This window comes from Cicer arietinum, chromosome 7 (assembly GCF_000331145.2).
Source record: "Cicer arietinum cultivar CDC Frontier isolate Library 1 chromosome 7, Cicar.CDCFrontier_v2.0, whole genome shotgun sequence".
NCBI lineage: Eukaryota > Viridiplantae > Streptophyta > Magnoliopsida > Fabales > Fabaceae > Cicer > Cicer arietinum.
In genome coordinates this window covers 58822997-58841436 of record NC_021166.2, presented here as the reverse complement: position 1 = coordinate 58841436, position 18440 = coordinate 58822997, and the positions used below count along the sequence as shown (strand labels likewise).

Genomic DNA, 18440 nt, shown 5'->3' with positions numbered 1-18440 from the left:
TTTGAAGCAGCTAAGTCACAAGCTGTTCATGCAACTAAAAAAGATTTGTATCCTGTTGAGTTTATGCCATTCTTGCCTGATTTTGATAGGTATGACTCCATATATACCTTTCATAAGTCAAATTATTACTTACCCTGGCGTGTTCTATTAATCAGCCTTGTGTTAGTAGTATGGAAATCCTTATCTTTTGATACTATAAGATGCAAACTGTTTCACAACATTCGTGTGTGTGTATATATATATATATATATATATATGTTCATATTAATTAAGTTGTTTTTTATTGTCCTGCTTGACAGGTATGATGATCAGTTTGTTGTTGCTGCATTTGATAATGCTCCAACAATAGATTCAGAAATGTTCAGTAAGTTGGGCAAATCTGTTCGTGATATCTCTGAATCCAGGGTAAGCTATGTTGCAATGATGCATGTAGTCTTCATCAGTAACTCAATATTCTTTTTTCCTGTTCCTTTAAGTTACTATCCAGGATATGTTGAGCAAGATATGAAAGTAATACATTAGACAGTATTAAAAGGAATTGCATTGTCACCATAACCACTTGCAACTCTATATTCATTACATCATTTACATGTCTTATTAACTTGCTCTTGTAGTTTGACTTAATATGTAATGGAGCTATCTACTTCTGAAATATTCTCTCTACTTTTATTTGTTTGGTAGAACACTACTGATTGGCCCAATGATGTTACTAATGGATTTTTAAAATATAAAATCACATTTAATACTTCCCATGACTGGAATATAATTTGTTTTTCCGTTAATTTCTTACTTGATTGGTGCTCTTCTGGTTCTGTGTGTAGTAGCAACTTATGAAATATAATAAATGTTTGTTTGGTTACATTGTTGATCAAGCTGGCTGCTGAATGTTGTTAGGCTGACTCCTATTCTTTTGTGGCCTGCAGGCAGTTATGAAAAGTTATGTTGCAACAAGCTCAGATCCTGCTAATCCTGAGAAATTTTTGGCATACATGGCCCCAGCACCGGGAGAGGTATGCATTAAATGTAAATGTAGATTTCAAATCTGAAACACTAATTATTATTGAAAAAAATATGTGACTAACATTTGGATTTATTTAAACTTTGTTATGGCAGTTGTCAAAGGATATATATGATGAAAATGAAGAAGTCACTTATTCTTGGGTTCGCGAGTATCATTGGGATGTATGTTAGAATATTTTCAAAATTCCGTCCCCAAGTCATTAACCATTTTACTGCTACAGAAATTCCCTGTTTTAACACTTTTCTGACATTTTCTTTTCCCACCTTAACAGGTTCGAGGTGACGATGCACACGACCCCACAACATTTGTAGTTTCGTTTGATGAGTCAGAAGCTCGATATTTGGTATGTCCTGGAGCCTATATCTATTTTTTTTCTCAGCTTTCGTACTGGCATGTAGTTTTTTAGTTATTCGGCATCAATGTGTTAATTTTATAGTAATTTGATGTGCAGCCTCTTCCAACTAAACTTGTTCTAAGAAAAAAGAGGGCGAAAGAGGGAAGATCTGGTGATGAGGTTGAGCAATTTCCAATTCCGGCTAGAGTGACTGTGAGGAGAAGGTCAAGTGTTGCTGCAATTGAGCGGAAGGATTCTGAGGTATGGCAACCACGTTATCTTACAAGCTTTCAATTTTATTTGAATTCACAAAATAATTCCCTACATATGGTGTTGCTTTCAAGGTTTATACAAGTTTAAAGGGCAATTCGTCAAAGAGCCTAGAAATGGATGACGATCTTGACCACGAACATAGAGTTGCAGGGCTCCATGATAATTTTCAATCTAGTGGAGAAGATGATATGTCCGAATAATTCTTTGGTGCAGATGCTGTTACGTTGAGCAATTTTATTCAATGAAGTTGGTGGTTGGATTTTGCCCGTGGATAGCTGAATTTGTATGTGTTTCAATGAAGGTTAAATAATGACAACTCTCAATTTTTTATGCCCCATTTTAACCTTATGCATATACTTTCAGATTGTAGGCAGCTGTTAAATTAACAAAGATTTTGTTTTCAATACCTTATATATATCATAATAGAAAATGTCAAGAAATAATTAAATTTTAAAGCATGTCAAATCAAATGGTATCCTGTCATTACTCCGAATGCTTTTAGTGCACATTTTTACTCTCCAATGACTCAACGACAGTTTTCGAAAGTATGTTTTTGGTAAACATGTTTTCGATCAATGGAGGTTTGGTGGGTCGATCAAAATGTGCCTGTCCATTTGGCACTTGGGTGGAGGGTAGAGACAGTTTTGATTGAGGGTATGAAAACCGTTGTGGGAGAGGGAGATGACAATACCATCACAATGTTTAATGCGACGAATTTCAAAGTCTTAAAAGGTTATGATTCTTGGTTGTGCAATATTTGGAACAAACAAATAAGTGGGTAGATTTTGGCGACACTGCTTACATAACTACATATTTGTCTATTGAGCCAACTTACATAAGGCCGTCAAATATGAGCATGGTGATGAATACTGTAATAGGTACGACGGAAAATGAATGTGTAGGAGTGAAGATACTCTATTTCTTGTGGAATAAAAAAAAATCTATCACTATTTCTTTTCAATAAGAGTCAATTGTGTTATAATTTGAGTAACAAAACTTAATGTATTTGGTCTACAATTTGTTATGGATCAAATACAGGGAGTACTATTTTTTTTGGATGCATAGAGCACATTTTTGTAGTTATCAATATTGATTTAACTTTTATTACTATATTTCTTTTGTTTTTGTTTTAAAAAGATAATATATTTTACCTTAATTAATTCATACAACTGCAAAGTTTTAAATTCGAATCTAAGATAAAGACATTCAACAAAGTAATATCGACATTTACTAATTAAATTAAGATTTAAGAACTTTATCACTATATTTTTAACTAGTATTGTGGTTGCAATTTTGTGTGATTTTTACATACTAATTTAATGTAGAACACTTTGATAGATGTTTCAAAATAATACTAATTTAATGTAGAACACTTTGATAGGTGTTTCAAAATAATTTGCCTTCAAAATTATGAAATTTTCTATTTGTTGGACATAGTGACTTGAGAAGACTTATATGGACCAGGTCTATACGGCAAAATTATTTATTTTGAAATTATTTTTTTTATCTAAAATAATTATTATCATGTACAAAGTTGATAATTTAAAATTGATGAATGTTAACGAACTTGTTCCTGGTATATGTTAATAATGTAAATAGATTTTACACATACATTTAATATTTCATTTTCATAAAGTCATATATACACTTGATACTTTTTTTTTTTGTCTTAAAAGATATGATAAATATTTTAATAATTAACTTATACAATTGCGAGAATTGAGATTCAAAATCAAAACAAAACATTCAATCTATATCTCAGCAATACATTTAATGTAGAAAGTGGCATTAGTTTTTTAAGAGGATATTGAAAATTAATAAACTTAAGTAAATAATATAACAAATTTTATGATATAGTCGACAAAATAAAATTTATATAAATATCATAAGTACAAAACCCTTAAATTAAAAATAAAATAAAATAACTAAAAAAACCACAAAAATATAATATGAAAAATGAATATAATTTTTAATCAAACAACCAAGATTTTGATGAGTCGAGTAAATGCACATAATGTACTAGCACCGAAATACACTTAGAGCTCGTTTGATATGATAGAAAGAGACATGATAGGATATAAAGTTTGATAAAAATATGATAGGATAGTGACAGGATAAATATTACCATATTTTATGTTTGATACACAAATGATAATGAATATGATAATATTTTATTTTGTGGTGTATTTGATACACATCTCATAATGATATGATATGATATAATATATATTACATTTAAATAAAAAAAATTACCACCGTGAACAATTACATATTAGTTTTTTTTAAATTAATTTTATTATATTTTAAGTATTATAAATTAACAAAAAAATTAAATAAGTAATAAAATAATTTTATATTAAAACTATCCATTGAAACTACTAAATAAAAAATTTAAATTTTAAAAACAAAATAATGAGTAACTAAATAATTATATTTTATTTGTTAAAATATAAATAAAGATAACATATATATTACATGTAAATGACAAGAATACCTTGAAAATAAATTATATTTATTTTAAAATTTTAATAAACTTTAATATTTTATAATTTTGAATACTAATTTATTAAATTATATAGAAAGACAAAACTACCCTCGTGTAAAATCATAAACATTTTTTAAATTAATTATTAATATTTCATTTTTAAGTTTAATATCAAATTCTATTAATTATTTTTTTATTTGATTAGATTTACATTTTTAAACTTTAGATTATAAATTGTTTTTATATTCCGTTATATTTCAATTTATATTTTAACTTATATTTTATAAAGGTAATTGAATAAACTAATATTCTTATTTATCTTGCTGGTTTCTAATCCAATTCATATTAAGGATAGAAATTTCAATTAGAGAGACACGATATGATAGAATTCTTAATTAACTTATCATATCATGTTGGTTTATCAAACACTGAATTCACACATGATATGATAATTTATTTCTATCATGTCGTTTATCATGTTGATTAAACGACCCCTTATGGTTTGTTTTGTGTTACGAACTATGTTTATTTAAAGAAATACAACTTATATACTTCAAATTATATTAATATTAATTTATAATATGTATTACAATATTCTTATATACTAATTTAAAAATTAGTGTTTATGAAATTCATCGCCAGCTAGGTTAAGAACAAAAAAAATTAGTATCTTTGTCATAGAATATTCATCTTCGACATATATATTAAAATAATTTTAACGAGCATATAGATTTTGTTTTATGTATTAAACTTTAATTTTTAATATATTCTACTGTAAAGAAAATTTTAATATATTCTTAGTAAAAAAAAAAAAAAAATTAATGTATCCCTTCGTTTAAACTTGTGACACCAGTCGATTGTTAAACATGAACTGCTTTTCTCTATTTCTTTCTCTACGTCATATTGTGCAAAACTCTAAATAAAAAAGATAGCAACATCCAGTCATAAAAACTAACGTTGATTTAAAGATGTAAATATACCAAAAAACCTGATTGATTTTACTTCTTTTTAATTTTTATAGTTATATTACAATGGAATATTTATAAGTTTATTTTTAACTCTATGATTCAAATATAAGAATAAGATCAATCTATTTAATCCATTATTTTAGACGGGATATAAAGTGAAGTTTCAAACCTTACTAGTTAAATTGCTCTATTGCCTTTAATCAATTGAAAAAAGAGACATTGATTTAACAAATCATTTTTTCTAGAGGTTTTTACTAACTCAATTATTTTTTCTGCAATCATTAACATATTTTATCGGTAAAATTTAATTAACTTAGAGTTTTATTGTTTGTGTAATGGTTGTTGGATTAGGTTAAATTGAACTTTTTAAGACTAATTTTGAAGTGTTTTTTTTATGACTAACTAATCTAAAACAATAAGTTTTGATATTTTTTTATTGATGACTTTACCTGCACCTGCCACCCTGTCCATAAGTGAACGGAATGAGAGTTCAATCCACCTATCTAAGTTTGTCTATCAGAACTCCACTTTAGATGGGTTGATGGTGTGACAGATTACAGACTCCTAGTTTTAATACCTTAAACAATGCCAGAGATTAATAGTAGTATAACAATACACAAAAAGTAGAAAACAAGAGACAAAAAAATGTACATTTTTAGCTTGTAGCACCCGTGATTCACATGAGCTCTTTTTTCCTCAAAGTGTATGATAAAATCCCTCGGGCCTCTTTGTTACAAATCTTAACAACCATCATGTATGTACATGTCAAAATTTTCCAATGAGAGACTATTTGCTTGCTTACATATTGAGACATTTCCATATTTTTAGTCTAAAATTCATCACAGGAAGCTTCTTCCAATAGGTCAAGGAACCCTTTCTTAGAATTCTTACTAACTGTGGGAAACTTTGGCTGAAACCCACAAGTGGATGCTTCTTCAAACTTAGTCCATAATTCCTTCTTCAAAGTATTCTCACCAGGGCGTTTCCCTGTTTGTAACGTGCTTTCCGTCTTCAGCCACATGGGAGTGTTCTCGATACGTGATAAATCGCCAACAAAATTATCTGCAAGGAAGAAACACAGCAGCTATTATCAATCACACAATTCAAGTTAACCCAACAAGCTATAATAAGGCATATATAACAGGTTAAGCACTACCTTGTTTACAAGATTTTATGGCTTGATTATGACCTTTCGAAACATCTTTCAAATTTAATTTACTATCTTGTAACTTAAGATTGGATTCGTCGACATGTATACACATATCATTATCATCCTTCTCCAATTCCAATGATTTCTCATCAGGTGTCCCTAGCAAAACACAAGTTTTTGGAGGTGAGGTAAGCCAAACAGGTGATGCTTCCACATTTTTCTTTCCAACTCTCGACTTAGGAACCCACTTAATCCCCATAAGTTCTGGATACTTCAACGCCAAACCCCGCGAAGCATCATCCCTGTCAGAAGATTCAGAATCTTCTGAATCACTGTAATGAACACCAACTGGAAACGGGGTGGATTTCCGAACCTTGTCATTACCCACACGACCTATTTCAGATATAGGTTCAAGCAAAACACAAGACTTTAAAGGTGACATTTTCAAGCCAGGAGTCATCATAACAAGCATGGAGGTGTCTCTTTTTGGCGAAGAAATCAACTCAAACTCTTCATTATTTGTCGCTTCTTCACTCACAAGAGAAAGTGCAGGCTTTAATGGAGTTGGTTTCATTGCAAAACTATAAAGCATTGAACTATTATTCGATGAAGCCAATTCGTCCAAATCTGATTTGAGTTGTGGTTGGTTTGGTTTGGATGATAAAAATGATTTTGATAATGGAAGTGGTGTTAGCATAAACATTTGTCTACCTCTATCAACAGTACAATCAGCACGCCATGAAACAAGTGGTGAAGGAGACACTAATTTAGTCTCTTGAGGACTTTCACAATCACTCACATTTCTTTCATCACAAGAAACTTCTTCACTTTTACTTTCACACTTCATTGAAGTTGATGAAAGTGCAATTTTCAATTTTGGTACCCATGGCTGCGTTTAATAACAACATATTAAAAAAGACTCAATTTGGCCAAAAAAACAAAATATTGAATAATTAAAATAAAATAAAAAACAGTGCAGAAAGGGATTTAGGGTTTCTACCTTTAAACGTGACAGTGTTTCAGACAACAAACTGGAGAAAGATTCGATTTCTCTTTTTCCTTCTTTGCTTAATTTTTTCTTCACTTCAAGCGATTTCACGACAAGCTCATCAATCTAACATTCAAATTCGAAATTGTGATTTTTCTCATTTTTAATCAAAAACCCTAAGATTAATTAAACTATGGAATTTTCACTAAAATGATGATAATAGAGTAAGTGAATAATAACATTGCATTCCTCTATTCAAAATTAAAACTGAAAAAATCGAAAAACAGATACTTGAACTGGAAAAAAAAAAGTGTTGAAATTCAAAAGAGGAGATACCTGATTGAGAATAGAAGAAAGATCGGAGTGAAGATGATTGAGGGAAGAATCATCATTGTCGCAATTCATTGTTTTCTTCTTCATTATCATTGATGCATTCATCGAACTTTGTTTCATTGATATTTGAATTTTTAGGCGAAGGCGGGTTCTTAAACGCAACACGACCACGTCGTTTGCTATTAACATCATTCTTTTGCTTTATACACCTCCCCTTTTTAATTATTTTTTTCCTTTTTAATTTTGATACCCTGAGTCTGACTTGTGTCAATTTTTACAATGTGTACTAATATTTTTACGTTAGATGTAATTAAATTCAAATTATTTTAAAGATATGATTATTATAATTGGCAAACAATGTAATTATTAATACATGTGAGTTAAACTGTTTCAATATAACTCTTTTTACTCATTTCATTTAATGATTTAAGTAAAAAATCTACATCCATTTGATTATTTGTGTCTTTTTCTTATATATATGCTACTAGAGACGACAAAATAACATATTAACATCTAGTGCAACCATTCTCTTCATTCTTCTATAGATTCTTGTCAAGTTTTGTCAATAGTCTACTCCCTTCACGTTTTCTTCTAAAATTTTGATAGCTTTTATGAATTAGCTTTTAAAATAGTATATGTTAACAAATATGAAAGAACATTCAAAAATCAAATCCAAAAAATATAGATTCTAACATATTATGTCAAATCCAATAATTACCGCAATGGTATAAGTACAATTATAATTAATGATGTTAAGAATCAAAGATGAATTTAATAAAGAGAAAAATAAATGATAGAAATATTGATTATTTAGGATTGAAAACAGTTGATTATTAAGGTGCACTTTATATAATGATTTTAACTAAAATAACAAATAGTATCGTACTTTATAATTAATATTAATCAATTTATAACTCCCTATAACCACAATACACTTTATTATAAATGAATTTAAGCAACATCTCTAGTCTAGAGGAACAGGTAAGTTAAAACCACAAAATGAAGAAATAAGATACATCATGCCTTTACATTTCAATCTAATAAAAATGAAGAAATACAAAGAATGAAATAATATAAGCATACATATACTACTGCCAAAATTACAACTCATTAAAATACAAATCATATGGAAATAAAATCCATCCTTAGCTTCCATCATCACATACTCTAAATTACACCTAAAATTTTCTACGTAGCTAAAATCACATTTGAGAAAATAAATGGCCAAAAACAAGATATTGATTGATCCACCATGTCCATCATAAGTCTTTGCTCCTATTGATACATCACAATCAACCAGAAGAAGAAAAAAAAAAGTGTATAAAGGAGTTGAAGGCGTTAAAAGACCGGGATTTAAATTCAGAAAATAGTAACATAACAACTAATATACTAACATTTGTTATCCAACAAATAAATAAAGGATACTGGAAAAAGAATCTGGGAGCGAAAGATATCTTGTTGCGTAAGCTATCTTCCCTGAACAAGTCCACTGAATACTTGGCTATTCCCGGCTAGTGTTGCTTCCCACTCAATAGAAGATAGAAGAATCTGTGAGATGGAAATCACTACTTGTTTCATGTCGGGTCGTAAGATGGGATCGTCATCCACACATTGCTTTGCCAGCATAGCCATCTATGCCCACAAAAATAAGAATGAGTCACAACCTATGTAGCACATACACTTCTGATAGAAAACGTGTCTTGTGTCTGACATGTGTCTGTGTCCGACATCGACACATTTATTACATTCAATTGATTTATTTTCTCAAATTATTATTGATGTTGATGTGTCAGTGTTATTGTTGTTCTGGTGTATGTGTCACTATTTGTACTTCATAGGTCACAAAAGTAAAAGTTATATGATGTCGTGCAACTTTTGATCCCATTAGACATCACTTAAGAATAAATGGGATTGGTTATTTCTTCATAGTAATGGATATTATAATATGGAAAATTATGAATGTGATAAACTTCACTTTAATTGTGGTAATGAGCTGAATAATCTTCAATTTTCTTGGTTAACAAGATCGAAATACCATAATGCATGCAAATAATAGGTGAAAAATAGAGAAACTTGCCTTAAATACACAATCATGGGGAAACAGATTCATCATATTTGAATCAATGTAATCTCTCATGCTTGACATGCTCATGGAATCAGGTGAGTTCCTTAGAACTGCCAACATCTGCAATTTAGCAAACGTTCAAGTAATACCTCAGAAAAAAAGTTGCAACAGTAAAACACTTGGCTGCGCCTTCGTGGATGAAATAATGAGCAGTGTAGCCCTAAAAGAAACTACGGAAACAACGACTGTACTGAGAAAAACATTATGTTATAGTCAAGTTTTTGAATTAGATGCAAAACTACATAAATCTTATGTTCACAATAACATCTTATAAACAGAACTTACTACTGATGCGAGTGAGCGTCTTTCGGGATTTTTAGTCATCATGCCTTCTGTTCGAATAATGGCTTCTTTTCCAGTTATAATCTCAAAAAGGACAACGCCAAATGCATAGACATCACTTTTGGTGGTTGCAAGGCCGTCGCTCAAGTATCTGCAAAACATCAGAAATGTTTTTCAATGTTATTCATTTTTATGCAAGAGGAACAAATTCAATCGAAAAATATAATAATATTTGGTGAACATTACTTACTCCGGAGCAAGATATCCATATGTACCAACAACTTTGGTAGTTGAAACTTCTCCCTCGTTTGTTATCCCCACAAGTTTCGCCAACCCAAAATCTGATATCTAGAGAAACGAAGAATGATATGTGATAATTGACAATCAACATATGTGAAACACATAGGAAAAAAAGTAATAGTGTATAAATTGGTCATTACCTTTGCTTTAAAGGAAGCATCAAGTAAAATGTTGCTCGTCTTGATATCACGGTGGACATAATGAGCTTTTGTGTGCTCATGTATATATTCAAGTCCCCTAGCAGCATCAAGTGCAATCTGGACCCTCATTATCCATGAAAGTGGTGAATGACCTATAAACAAGATAATTAATGGTCATGAACTATATGCATAGCTTGTTCATGCAATAAAACATGAAATTTAGCAGCCTCACACCAATTTATCCTTATCTTAGAATAATGTAGGATCTGTTAAAATAGCAACTCCGGTGTAAAAGAAAACTGATGCAAAAAACACAAACAAATAACACATGAGGTTTTATCACGGAATTCGGTTAATTGTGCCTACATCTCCGACTGCAGACTGACTAGAGTTCCTTTGAATTATAATTCAAATTTAGAGTTACAGATTACAACTTATGTTTAAATATTATGGTCTAGTTAACAAAATTACAAGTTGTGTTTAAATACTCGCTCCGCTCCTCGAGCAACCTGCTCACTTATCAATATACTATGAATCATACTCAACAGAATCTTATCAGGATTGACTCCGCTAGAAGTTATATTCAAGTATTGCAACACCTAAGCAATTGTATTCTAGTGATGATTAATAGTCCACAGAATGATAAATAGATGCATAAGCTTACCCTTATTTTGAGGATCATGCAAATGGCTTCTGAGTGAACCCTTCTGAGCATACTCATAAACTAGGAAAAGCTCATCGTGACTAGCTGCATAGCCAATCAATTCTACCTTGACAAATTAATAAAAAAAAATTACAACTCAGACTTTAGTTATGTGTCTCACAAATGGCTCCAAAATCTAAGCACGTTACATACTATGATAAGAAAAAAAATAAAAAATAAAAAATTACCAGATTAGCATGATGAACCTTGCACAAAACTTTAACCTCTGACGTAAATTCTTTTGTTTTTGTAGCTGTCATTCTTTTAATAGCAACTTCCTAGAAGGATTCAAGTAAAAATCATATGAGAAAGATACATTCATATTTTCTAGTTTATACTATAACTGACTTCAAATATACCGTCACAAACCTGGTCACGAACGAGGCTATAGTAGACAGATCCGTATGTTCCATGCCCAAGTAGATTTGAATCAGAGAAGCCATCAGTCGAGGAAAAAATCTCGTCGTATGAAAAAACTACAGGCTTATCCATGTCAAATACGTCAGGCCCTAGAGCTGCAACAATAAAAGTACATGCAAAACATATTTCCTCTGAGCTACAATCATAGATATAATATATATACGATTCGAGAATACAAGAAATGTTACTAACTCGAAGCTTTGGGAACGGTAATCGTGTGATTGCTGGAGTCACCATCTCTTTGCTTCTGGTCAACATGTTTGCCACATATGTACCTTCCAGAACCACAAAAGAAACTTGGATTCCGAAGAATTTGGAATTTATGAGAGACTTTTCCATCAGCATCTTTTTCATGACTTCGCGACTCGGATAAACAATTCGATGATCTGAGGCAAACGCAGAGAATTATGCTTAATATTATCAGAATAAGACCAACTCCTAAGCCACCAATGATCCATCCATAGGGTACATGATACTTATGATTGACCTGATCATCTGTAACAAAATTATAAAATAAATTAAACAAATAAAGAAAACATTATAGTATAGCACAAATAACTAGGAATATTCTACCTAGGCTGAATATTTATACAAAGAAAACATCAAAATAGTATATGCTGATGAATACCTGAAATATTATCAACAGAAGGAGCAGGAACAGAAGCCGGTGGAGAAGCATGGTTTGGAGGAAAAGGATCACCAGGAACTGCACAATGCAGTAAAATAATTCAAATTGTAGTTAGGATTCAAGGGTGACTGACATTATTGCATTTCACAAAATAGAGTTGACATATTGGTTCATCACAAGAAAATGATCAGGTTTAAAAATTTAAATGCAGTGGTCAACATCTTCAATCTAGTAGTTCCTTGTCTAAGTAATAGATGCACAAAAAGTAGTCAATTTCCTGTTTTGAATTTCTACCAAAAACCAATTACAGAAGCCTCAAACCATTCTACAAAAAATAGCCCCAATGCTCAAATTCCACCAAGTTGCTACAAAACAAACAATATGCCACTGCACAAAGCAATATAGAACTAAAGCATCCTCAACCAAATCATTCCTTTCAAACATATGAACAAACATACATAAATATACACAAGCAAATTCCAAGATAAACGACTGTAGGTTTCTTTTCACACTTTCACTTTTGGAGGAGGTAAAATTGATTCCATAGGTGTATAACTGATTTTGATATGCTTGGATGTTCGTGATTTTGGCTTCAGCTAGAATTTGGAGCTTTAGCCTCAAATTTATTATTCTACTAAGTTTTACGTGAATGTATCAAAACATAAATAGCTTTATATTCAACTTAATTTTAGCCATAATCAATTCATTCAAAACCAATTAATATCACTTATCATAGCAGAACCAAACACACACTGAATAAGATTGCAATGAAAGAAGAACTAACCAGAATCAAGAGGAATATAATAAAGTGAACCAACAGTAACATTATCAGGACCATCAAGGCCATTCACAGCTTCAATACTATCCATACTAACCCCAAATCTACTTGCCAAAGATTCAACACTATCCCCATCTCTCAACACATAACTCAAAAGATAGTTCCATAATCCACTAGAACAACCACAAAACAACCTCAATGATATAACAGCACCATTCCTTGCCCTCCTTGAGGTGTTAGGAAGCAAAATAAGCCCATCATAGGCATCCATAACCAAATCATCCACCAACCCTTTATTTGATTTCACAGTAAAGGTGGTGTTAGACACATATTTCTTTATACCAGCTGCACAAGAACAGTTCTTCCTTATGAATATGTAATCCCAACCATTTCCTTCAACTGTGATGTCACCTGGCAACACATCAAACATGCTTTGAATCACTTCAAGTGATTGGGTTTTTTGAGGCTTAAAGGCCAAGAAAGAAGTGCAGACACGGCTTGTGTCTGTACAATTCATTGGTGCCATTTGATAAGAACTGATTCCATTGAAATGAAGGTATAACAGAAAGAGAAGCAACTGAAGCAACTTCAAATGGGGTTTTCCTATAATAATCATTGCTTAGAAATTAACAAGTGACAATAATTTTTAAGCAAAAGGGTCAAAGAAAATGGTGTCAATGGAACCACTTGGAGCTCAAGGGATGTAAAAGAGCGAACTTAATCCAAAAAGCTTAAGCTTTTTTTAATGGAGATGAACAAAGGAAACAACTTGATCTAGATTTGAAGGAAAATGACACAACCCAATAAAAATTCAAAAAAAAAAAAATCCAAATTGAGTGACATAAACCAAAATCTTAAGATTTCCAAGCTTAAAAGAACTAGCTTTTTGTTCAACAATTTGATGAAAGATGACAACAACAAAAATAGAAACAAATAAAAAAATGGAAAAAATCCAAGTTGATAAGAATAATTGGAGGAGAATGGAGTGATGAAAATGGGGTATGCTAAATTTAGGAACCAAGTAAAGGAAAAAAAAATGGTACTTTTAAGGGGATTGAAGGTAAAGAGAAGAAGAAAGTGAAAATAAGAGAACAAAAACGTTACATTAGTTTATGTTTTGTCTTTGTGTCTTGTAGTCAGTCACTCAGGTAAACTGGTTAATGAAAAAACAGTAAAAGGAGAAAGCGACTTGCAATTAGAAAAATGTTTTATAGAGAGATTTTTATTTTATGTTTTGACTATTACACCCTTTTCCTTCTAGTACTTGAAAGAACAACATAGAATATCTTGTGTAATGTGTAGGATTAAGTTAATATAAAGATTGACTAAACTAAAAGGTAAGTTAATTAATCACGATAAAAATTAGGATTTATTATTTGTTTGAATTCGATTCAATTGTTCTTTTTCATCATGTTGATTTCCAGGAGAAAAGTGACATTAGGGGAATCAAGCTAAAAGTGTCATTTATTTTTTCATTTGAGTGACAATAATCATTTCATATCAAAAACTATGTTTATTTATTTTTTTTAAAGAATACTACCACTATTTTACATATTTAAATATAGTATAAAATGTGAAATAGCGTGGTTTTTTTAGTGTACTTTGTTATAAAAAGAAGCAAAGTGAGAAAAAAATTAATAAATTTAACACTTTATTTTTTTTTCAAAAAAATCTTACAATGTATTTTATTAGAAAAATTCTGACTTTTCTCCATTGGGGCTTTTATCCTCCCTAGTTGGAAGATAACCTTTGGGATTTATTCACAATTTCTTTTGATACATGCACAAACTATGTGTTTTATTATTGCTGGGTTTAAGTTTAGAAATTGAGTTTGTTAGAGTAGATGAAAAATGCTCCAGCAATGTATGATCTTGGTACTTGAATTATGTTACTGTCAAAACAAAAAACAAAAAACAAAAACAAGACGGTATATAGTGTAAGGGTAGTTTGGTAATTAGAGTGAGGATGGTTAGGGGCTTACGGCAAAGGGAAGGAACAGAGTGCAAAGATGCTAAAGCCTAAAGCTGGCAATATATTTACAAGTTTTTTTTTTATGGTGGGGTCCACACAAACATGGTCCCTAACTAACGACCAAGCACACTGCCTTAGTGTTGTTCTCAAATCTGTAATAGTGTAACAATTCGTTGACCTTTTGGTGTTTATTTGTTTGACTCACCCAAACCGACACATGTATACTGTAATTAATTATCTGCTTCATGTTCTAGGTTTATGATTAAATGATCATATATTTTTATCCTTTATTTCAATTAAAAATATGATATACTGCTTTTTAAAATACAAACAAAATATTAATTATAAGATTTTATAACTACGTATGTTTAATTTTTATAATTTTTTATATATATGATTTTTAAAATAATATAAAAATATTAAATAGTTTAATTAATAAAATCTAGAGTCTTTAAATAATTATTAAACGGAATAATTTAAGTAAGAGTTAATGAATTGCCGCTTATTTTATATATATTTGAAGTAGGGTCTGAATTTTGTATGAAAATAGCCATTTATATTTACAGACTTTTGGGGTGTCAAAAGAAATTTTAATGCATGTATCAAATATCAAATATGTAAATCACATTATGTATCTAAATTGCTTACTTGTAATATAACTACAAAATCGATGATTAAATAATTAAATTACATGATTAGAAAAATACTTTAAAATAGTATTTTGCACTATTTGAGTAACTTGAAATTATTGATAATAAAATTAAAATTAACTTGCATCAATTTTGTCATGCAAAGAATTATAAAGTGATCTCAAAGAGTTTGATAATAAGAATGACATGAATTTAATTCTTTTTTTTTAATAAAATTATCAACTAATTATTAACATGGAAATTATATTATTTTTTTCATTTTCAAAAACTTTTCTTTCAAAAAATAATCTATTTTTTATTTTTAATTTATATTTTTCTAATATAAAGAAACTAATAGTTTCAATAAATCAAACACGCAAATCAATTTTAAAAGAAAAAAAAGATAACATTCTTTTTATATATTATATAAATTAAAACAATTCACCTTAACAAGTGGATTCTATATCACATTTAATCAAAAGCAACTGTAAAAAGATTGGACATCAAATTTTCACTCAAAATTTTAATGTGTACGGTATATAGGTTATTTCACTTATATAATGTTCAACATCTACTTTTTCAATATATAATAGCAAGTGTGAGTTAAAAGTCTCACATTCTTAAAAAAGTTATATTTGAGCAATATACAAGTGAGAACAAACACAGACTCATTAACGTAATATTTTGGGTCAAGATGTGGTGTTTAAATCATTTGTGGAGATGCGGTGTTTAAATCATTTGTGGTTGCTCTTGGTCAATGTAGATAATTTTTAAACTCCTCTTAAGATTATACAATTTTGTTCTATGCAAAAAATACTTTCAATATAAAGAGCTTGTGGATGACAAAGGCAAATTCCATAATATAGGGAGGGTATTGGGGAAGATCATTTCATGTCGAAAAAAAACATAAAGGGGTCATTTTTCAATCTTATCCAAATCCGTTGTCTTTTTATCTGAAATGCATATTTCATTTTATTCAACATATTTAATTAAAGATTGAGATTCAACATAACTAAAATTAAACATGAGATAATCTATATTCAGGAGGATGTGAGTTTGTGGAACCTATGTGGGACAAACTTTGGAAGACCAATGAAGTTGGCGTTTAGGTTAGAGGGTAGATAGGATATTGCAATCTTTTGGTATTGTAATTTTTTAATTACAATGAGTTTTTTGTAACTTTTTTATTGTTTAATATCCATAACCACTTTATGTTCTATAAAGCTTTGACATGGCCAATATGGTAATTTTCTTACACAATTTAGTGTACATGTATTTTTATAATAATAAATTAATTTTAATTAAAAATATATTAAATATATAATAATTTATATTTAAATACATTCAAGCAAACATGAGTAAAAGTACAAACGAAAGTGACTAACAAATATTTATTAACATATCCTGATAAAGTAAAATAGTTTCTAACAAAGGAGAAATTGACCTTCAAACATTCTTAAAATATGCCTGTAGAGAAAAATAAATTTTATATTTTATTTTAAAATATATTAATAAGTATTTTTAAAATACTTGTTAAAAATTTAAATATAAAAAAATTTAAAAATTATACAATTCAAACTTTAAAATTATAAAAAGTATTTTTCACTCAAAATTTAACTTCTATTCACTATAATTAAAAGATATGAAACATAATTAATACCTATTACCTAATCCATCTAATCTATGAAACATGATAAACTAATAAACACTAAACAAAAAAAGATGGGCCCATTATTACGTCAGTTGCATGTGAATTTGGCTGGAATCCCTTTGGAAACATAAAGAGCATAAGCCAGAGCATGTGTACGACCCATCATCATCACACTCCAACTCATTTCTTACGTTTTAGCATATAATTAAACAAACAAAATCACCAAAAACAAAAGTCATTCAAAAATTGCCATAATTTTTTTGTAGTTAGTAAGTAATCAATTCATTCTCATCTAGACTGGATTAAATTGTCGTACAGAATAATTGATATAGGAGTATATGTTTTGCAATTCTACAATTTAATTAATATTTGTTCTAATGTCCCCAGTCGATCCCACCAAATTTGGATCTTGTCTACCATTAATTCCTCACAACAATGAGAGTTTTGGTATAGATTTTAATGATGAAATTAATAATGAGCATAGCTATACGCTTCGGATACCTTGTGACATCAAAAGATAGTTCATTAGATTAATTACTTATAACAAACTATTTTTTGTTGTTTGTTTTTACTAAAAAAAATTATATTCAATTGATCTAAATTATAAAATATATTGATATAATATAAATTTAAAATTGTTAAAAAATAAAGATTAATATGCGAACAAATATATTAATAGCACAAAAGAATATATACCTATAAATATGATAAAATTCAAGTGTCTGCAATATATATGTCATAAGATCTGTAACGTTGACGATGTTAAAATCATTTATTGAATGAAAAATACCACGTCAATATGAATCAAAACTATCATGTCAATTTAAACTAAAACGAACAACGCACCAAAATAAAAATAAATAAAAAAATAATTAATTTGTGTGGAAATCATTTATTTATCAAATAATTAAAAAAAACTCTTGCACCAATGAATATTTTCTTTTGATTTCTTTTTTAAAAATTTAATTAAAAACTGTGATATCTAATTTCTATCTTACGTGTGATTTTAATCCTTTAATTTCAATTATTTAAATGAACTCATCATTTTTACCCATCAAGCAAAATTGGTCCCTATGGCAAAGCTTCATTCAACTGTAAATTTTTATCTAAGCCACCATTTGTATCATTTAAATGGCATCAAATGTTTTTTATTTTTTATTTTGTGGGTATCAAATTATCATAATATTTAACTTCAATCACGATTATTACAATTATAAATAGAAATATCATCTTTTTTTATTTTTATGAAAAAAGAAAATAG

At 29.5% G+C, this 18440-nt stretch overlaps 3 protein-coding genes across 3 annotated transcripts in view; 1 reads left to right on the top strand and 2 right to left on the bottom strand.

Annotated features, from left to right (window-relative positions):
• Nucleotides 1–2032, top strand: part of LOC101488479 (protein PAF1 homolog) — a 5098-nt gene extending 3066 nt beyond the window's left edge. Inside the window, exons 6-12 of the mRNA XM_012718642.3 lie at nt 1–89; nt 300–405; nt 924–1010; nt 1114–1182; nt 1293–1364; nt 1473–1616; nt 1700–2032. The exon at nt 1–89 is cut by the window's left edge and continues 27 nt beyond it. Coding sequence (XP_012574096.1) covers nt 1–89; nt 300–405; nt 924–1010; nt 1114–1182; nt 1293–1364; nt 1473–1616; nt 1700–1828 — 696 coding nt within the window. The 3' untranslated portion in view covers nt 1829–2032. The remainder of the gene's footprint in view (nt 90–299; nt 406–923; nt 1011–1113; nt 1183–1292; nt 1365–1472; nt 1617–1699) is intronic.
• A 3617-nt stretch (nt 2033–5649) lies between these two features.
• On the bottom strand, nt 5650–7746 carry LOC101488822 (uncharacterized). Its single transcript, XM_004510255.4, has 4 exons — nt 7556–7746; nt 7232–7345; nt 6238–7120; nt 5650–6143 (listed from the first exon to the last, which is right to left on the bottom strand). Exons 1-4 carry the CDS (start codon nt 7742–7744, stop codon nt 5911–5913), a joined length of 1419 nt encoding a protein of 472 aa, XP_004510312.3. The 5' UTR covers nt 7745–7746; the 3' UTR covers nt 5650–5910.
• An 806-nt stretch (nt 7747–8552) lies between these two features.
• LOC101489148 (lysM domain receptor-like kinase 3) lies at nt 8553–14056 on the bottom strand. The gene is made up of 11 exons (XM_004510256.4): nt 12935–14056; nt 12151–12228; nt 11715–12017; nt 11472–11617; nt 11291–11380; nt 11064–11169; nt 10400–10551; nt 10210–10307; nt 9963–10110; nt 9630–9737; nt 8553–9184 (listed from the first exon to the last, which is right to left on the bottom strand). The coding sequence occupies exons 1-11, from the start codon at nt 13542–13544 to the stop codon at nt 9020–9022; spliced, it is 2004 nt and encodes a 667-aa protein (XP_004510313.1). The 5' UTR covers nt 13545–14056; the 3' UTR covers nt 8553–9019.
• Nucleotides 14057–18440: the final 4384 nt, after the last annotated feature.

Bases quoted from the DNA above. Each gene is read 5' to 3' on its own strand.
- LOC101488822 (XM_004510255.4), bottom strand. From the start codon at position 7,744: ATGATGTTAATAGCAAACGACGTGGTCGTGTTGCGTTTAAGAACCCGC. The intron at 7,121-7,231 runs GTAGAAACCCTA...TATTAAACGCAG, and splicing joins AAACACTGTCACGTTTAAAG to CCATGGGTACCAAAATTGAA. The intron at 6,144-6,237 runs GTAGTGCTTAAC...TCTTCCTTGCAG, and splicing joins CATAAAATCTTGTAAACAAG to ATAATTTTGTTGGCGATTTA.
- LOC101489148 (XM_004510256.4), bottom strand. From the start codon at position 13,544: ATGATTATTATAGGAAAACCCCATTTGAAGTTGCTTCAGTTGCTTCTC. The intron at 11,381-11,471 runs GTTTGTGACGGT...GAATCCTTCTAG, and splicing joins ATAGCCTCGTTCGTGACCAG to GAAGTTGCTATTAAAAGAAT. The intron at 10,308-10,399 runs GTAATGACCAAT...TCGTTTCTCTAG, and splicing joins ATGCTTCCTTTAAAGCAAAG to ATATCAGATTTTGGGTTGGC.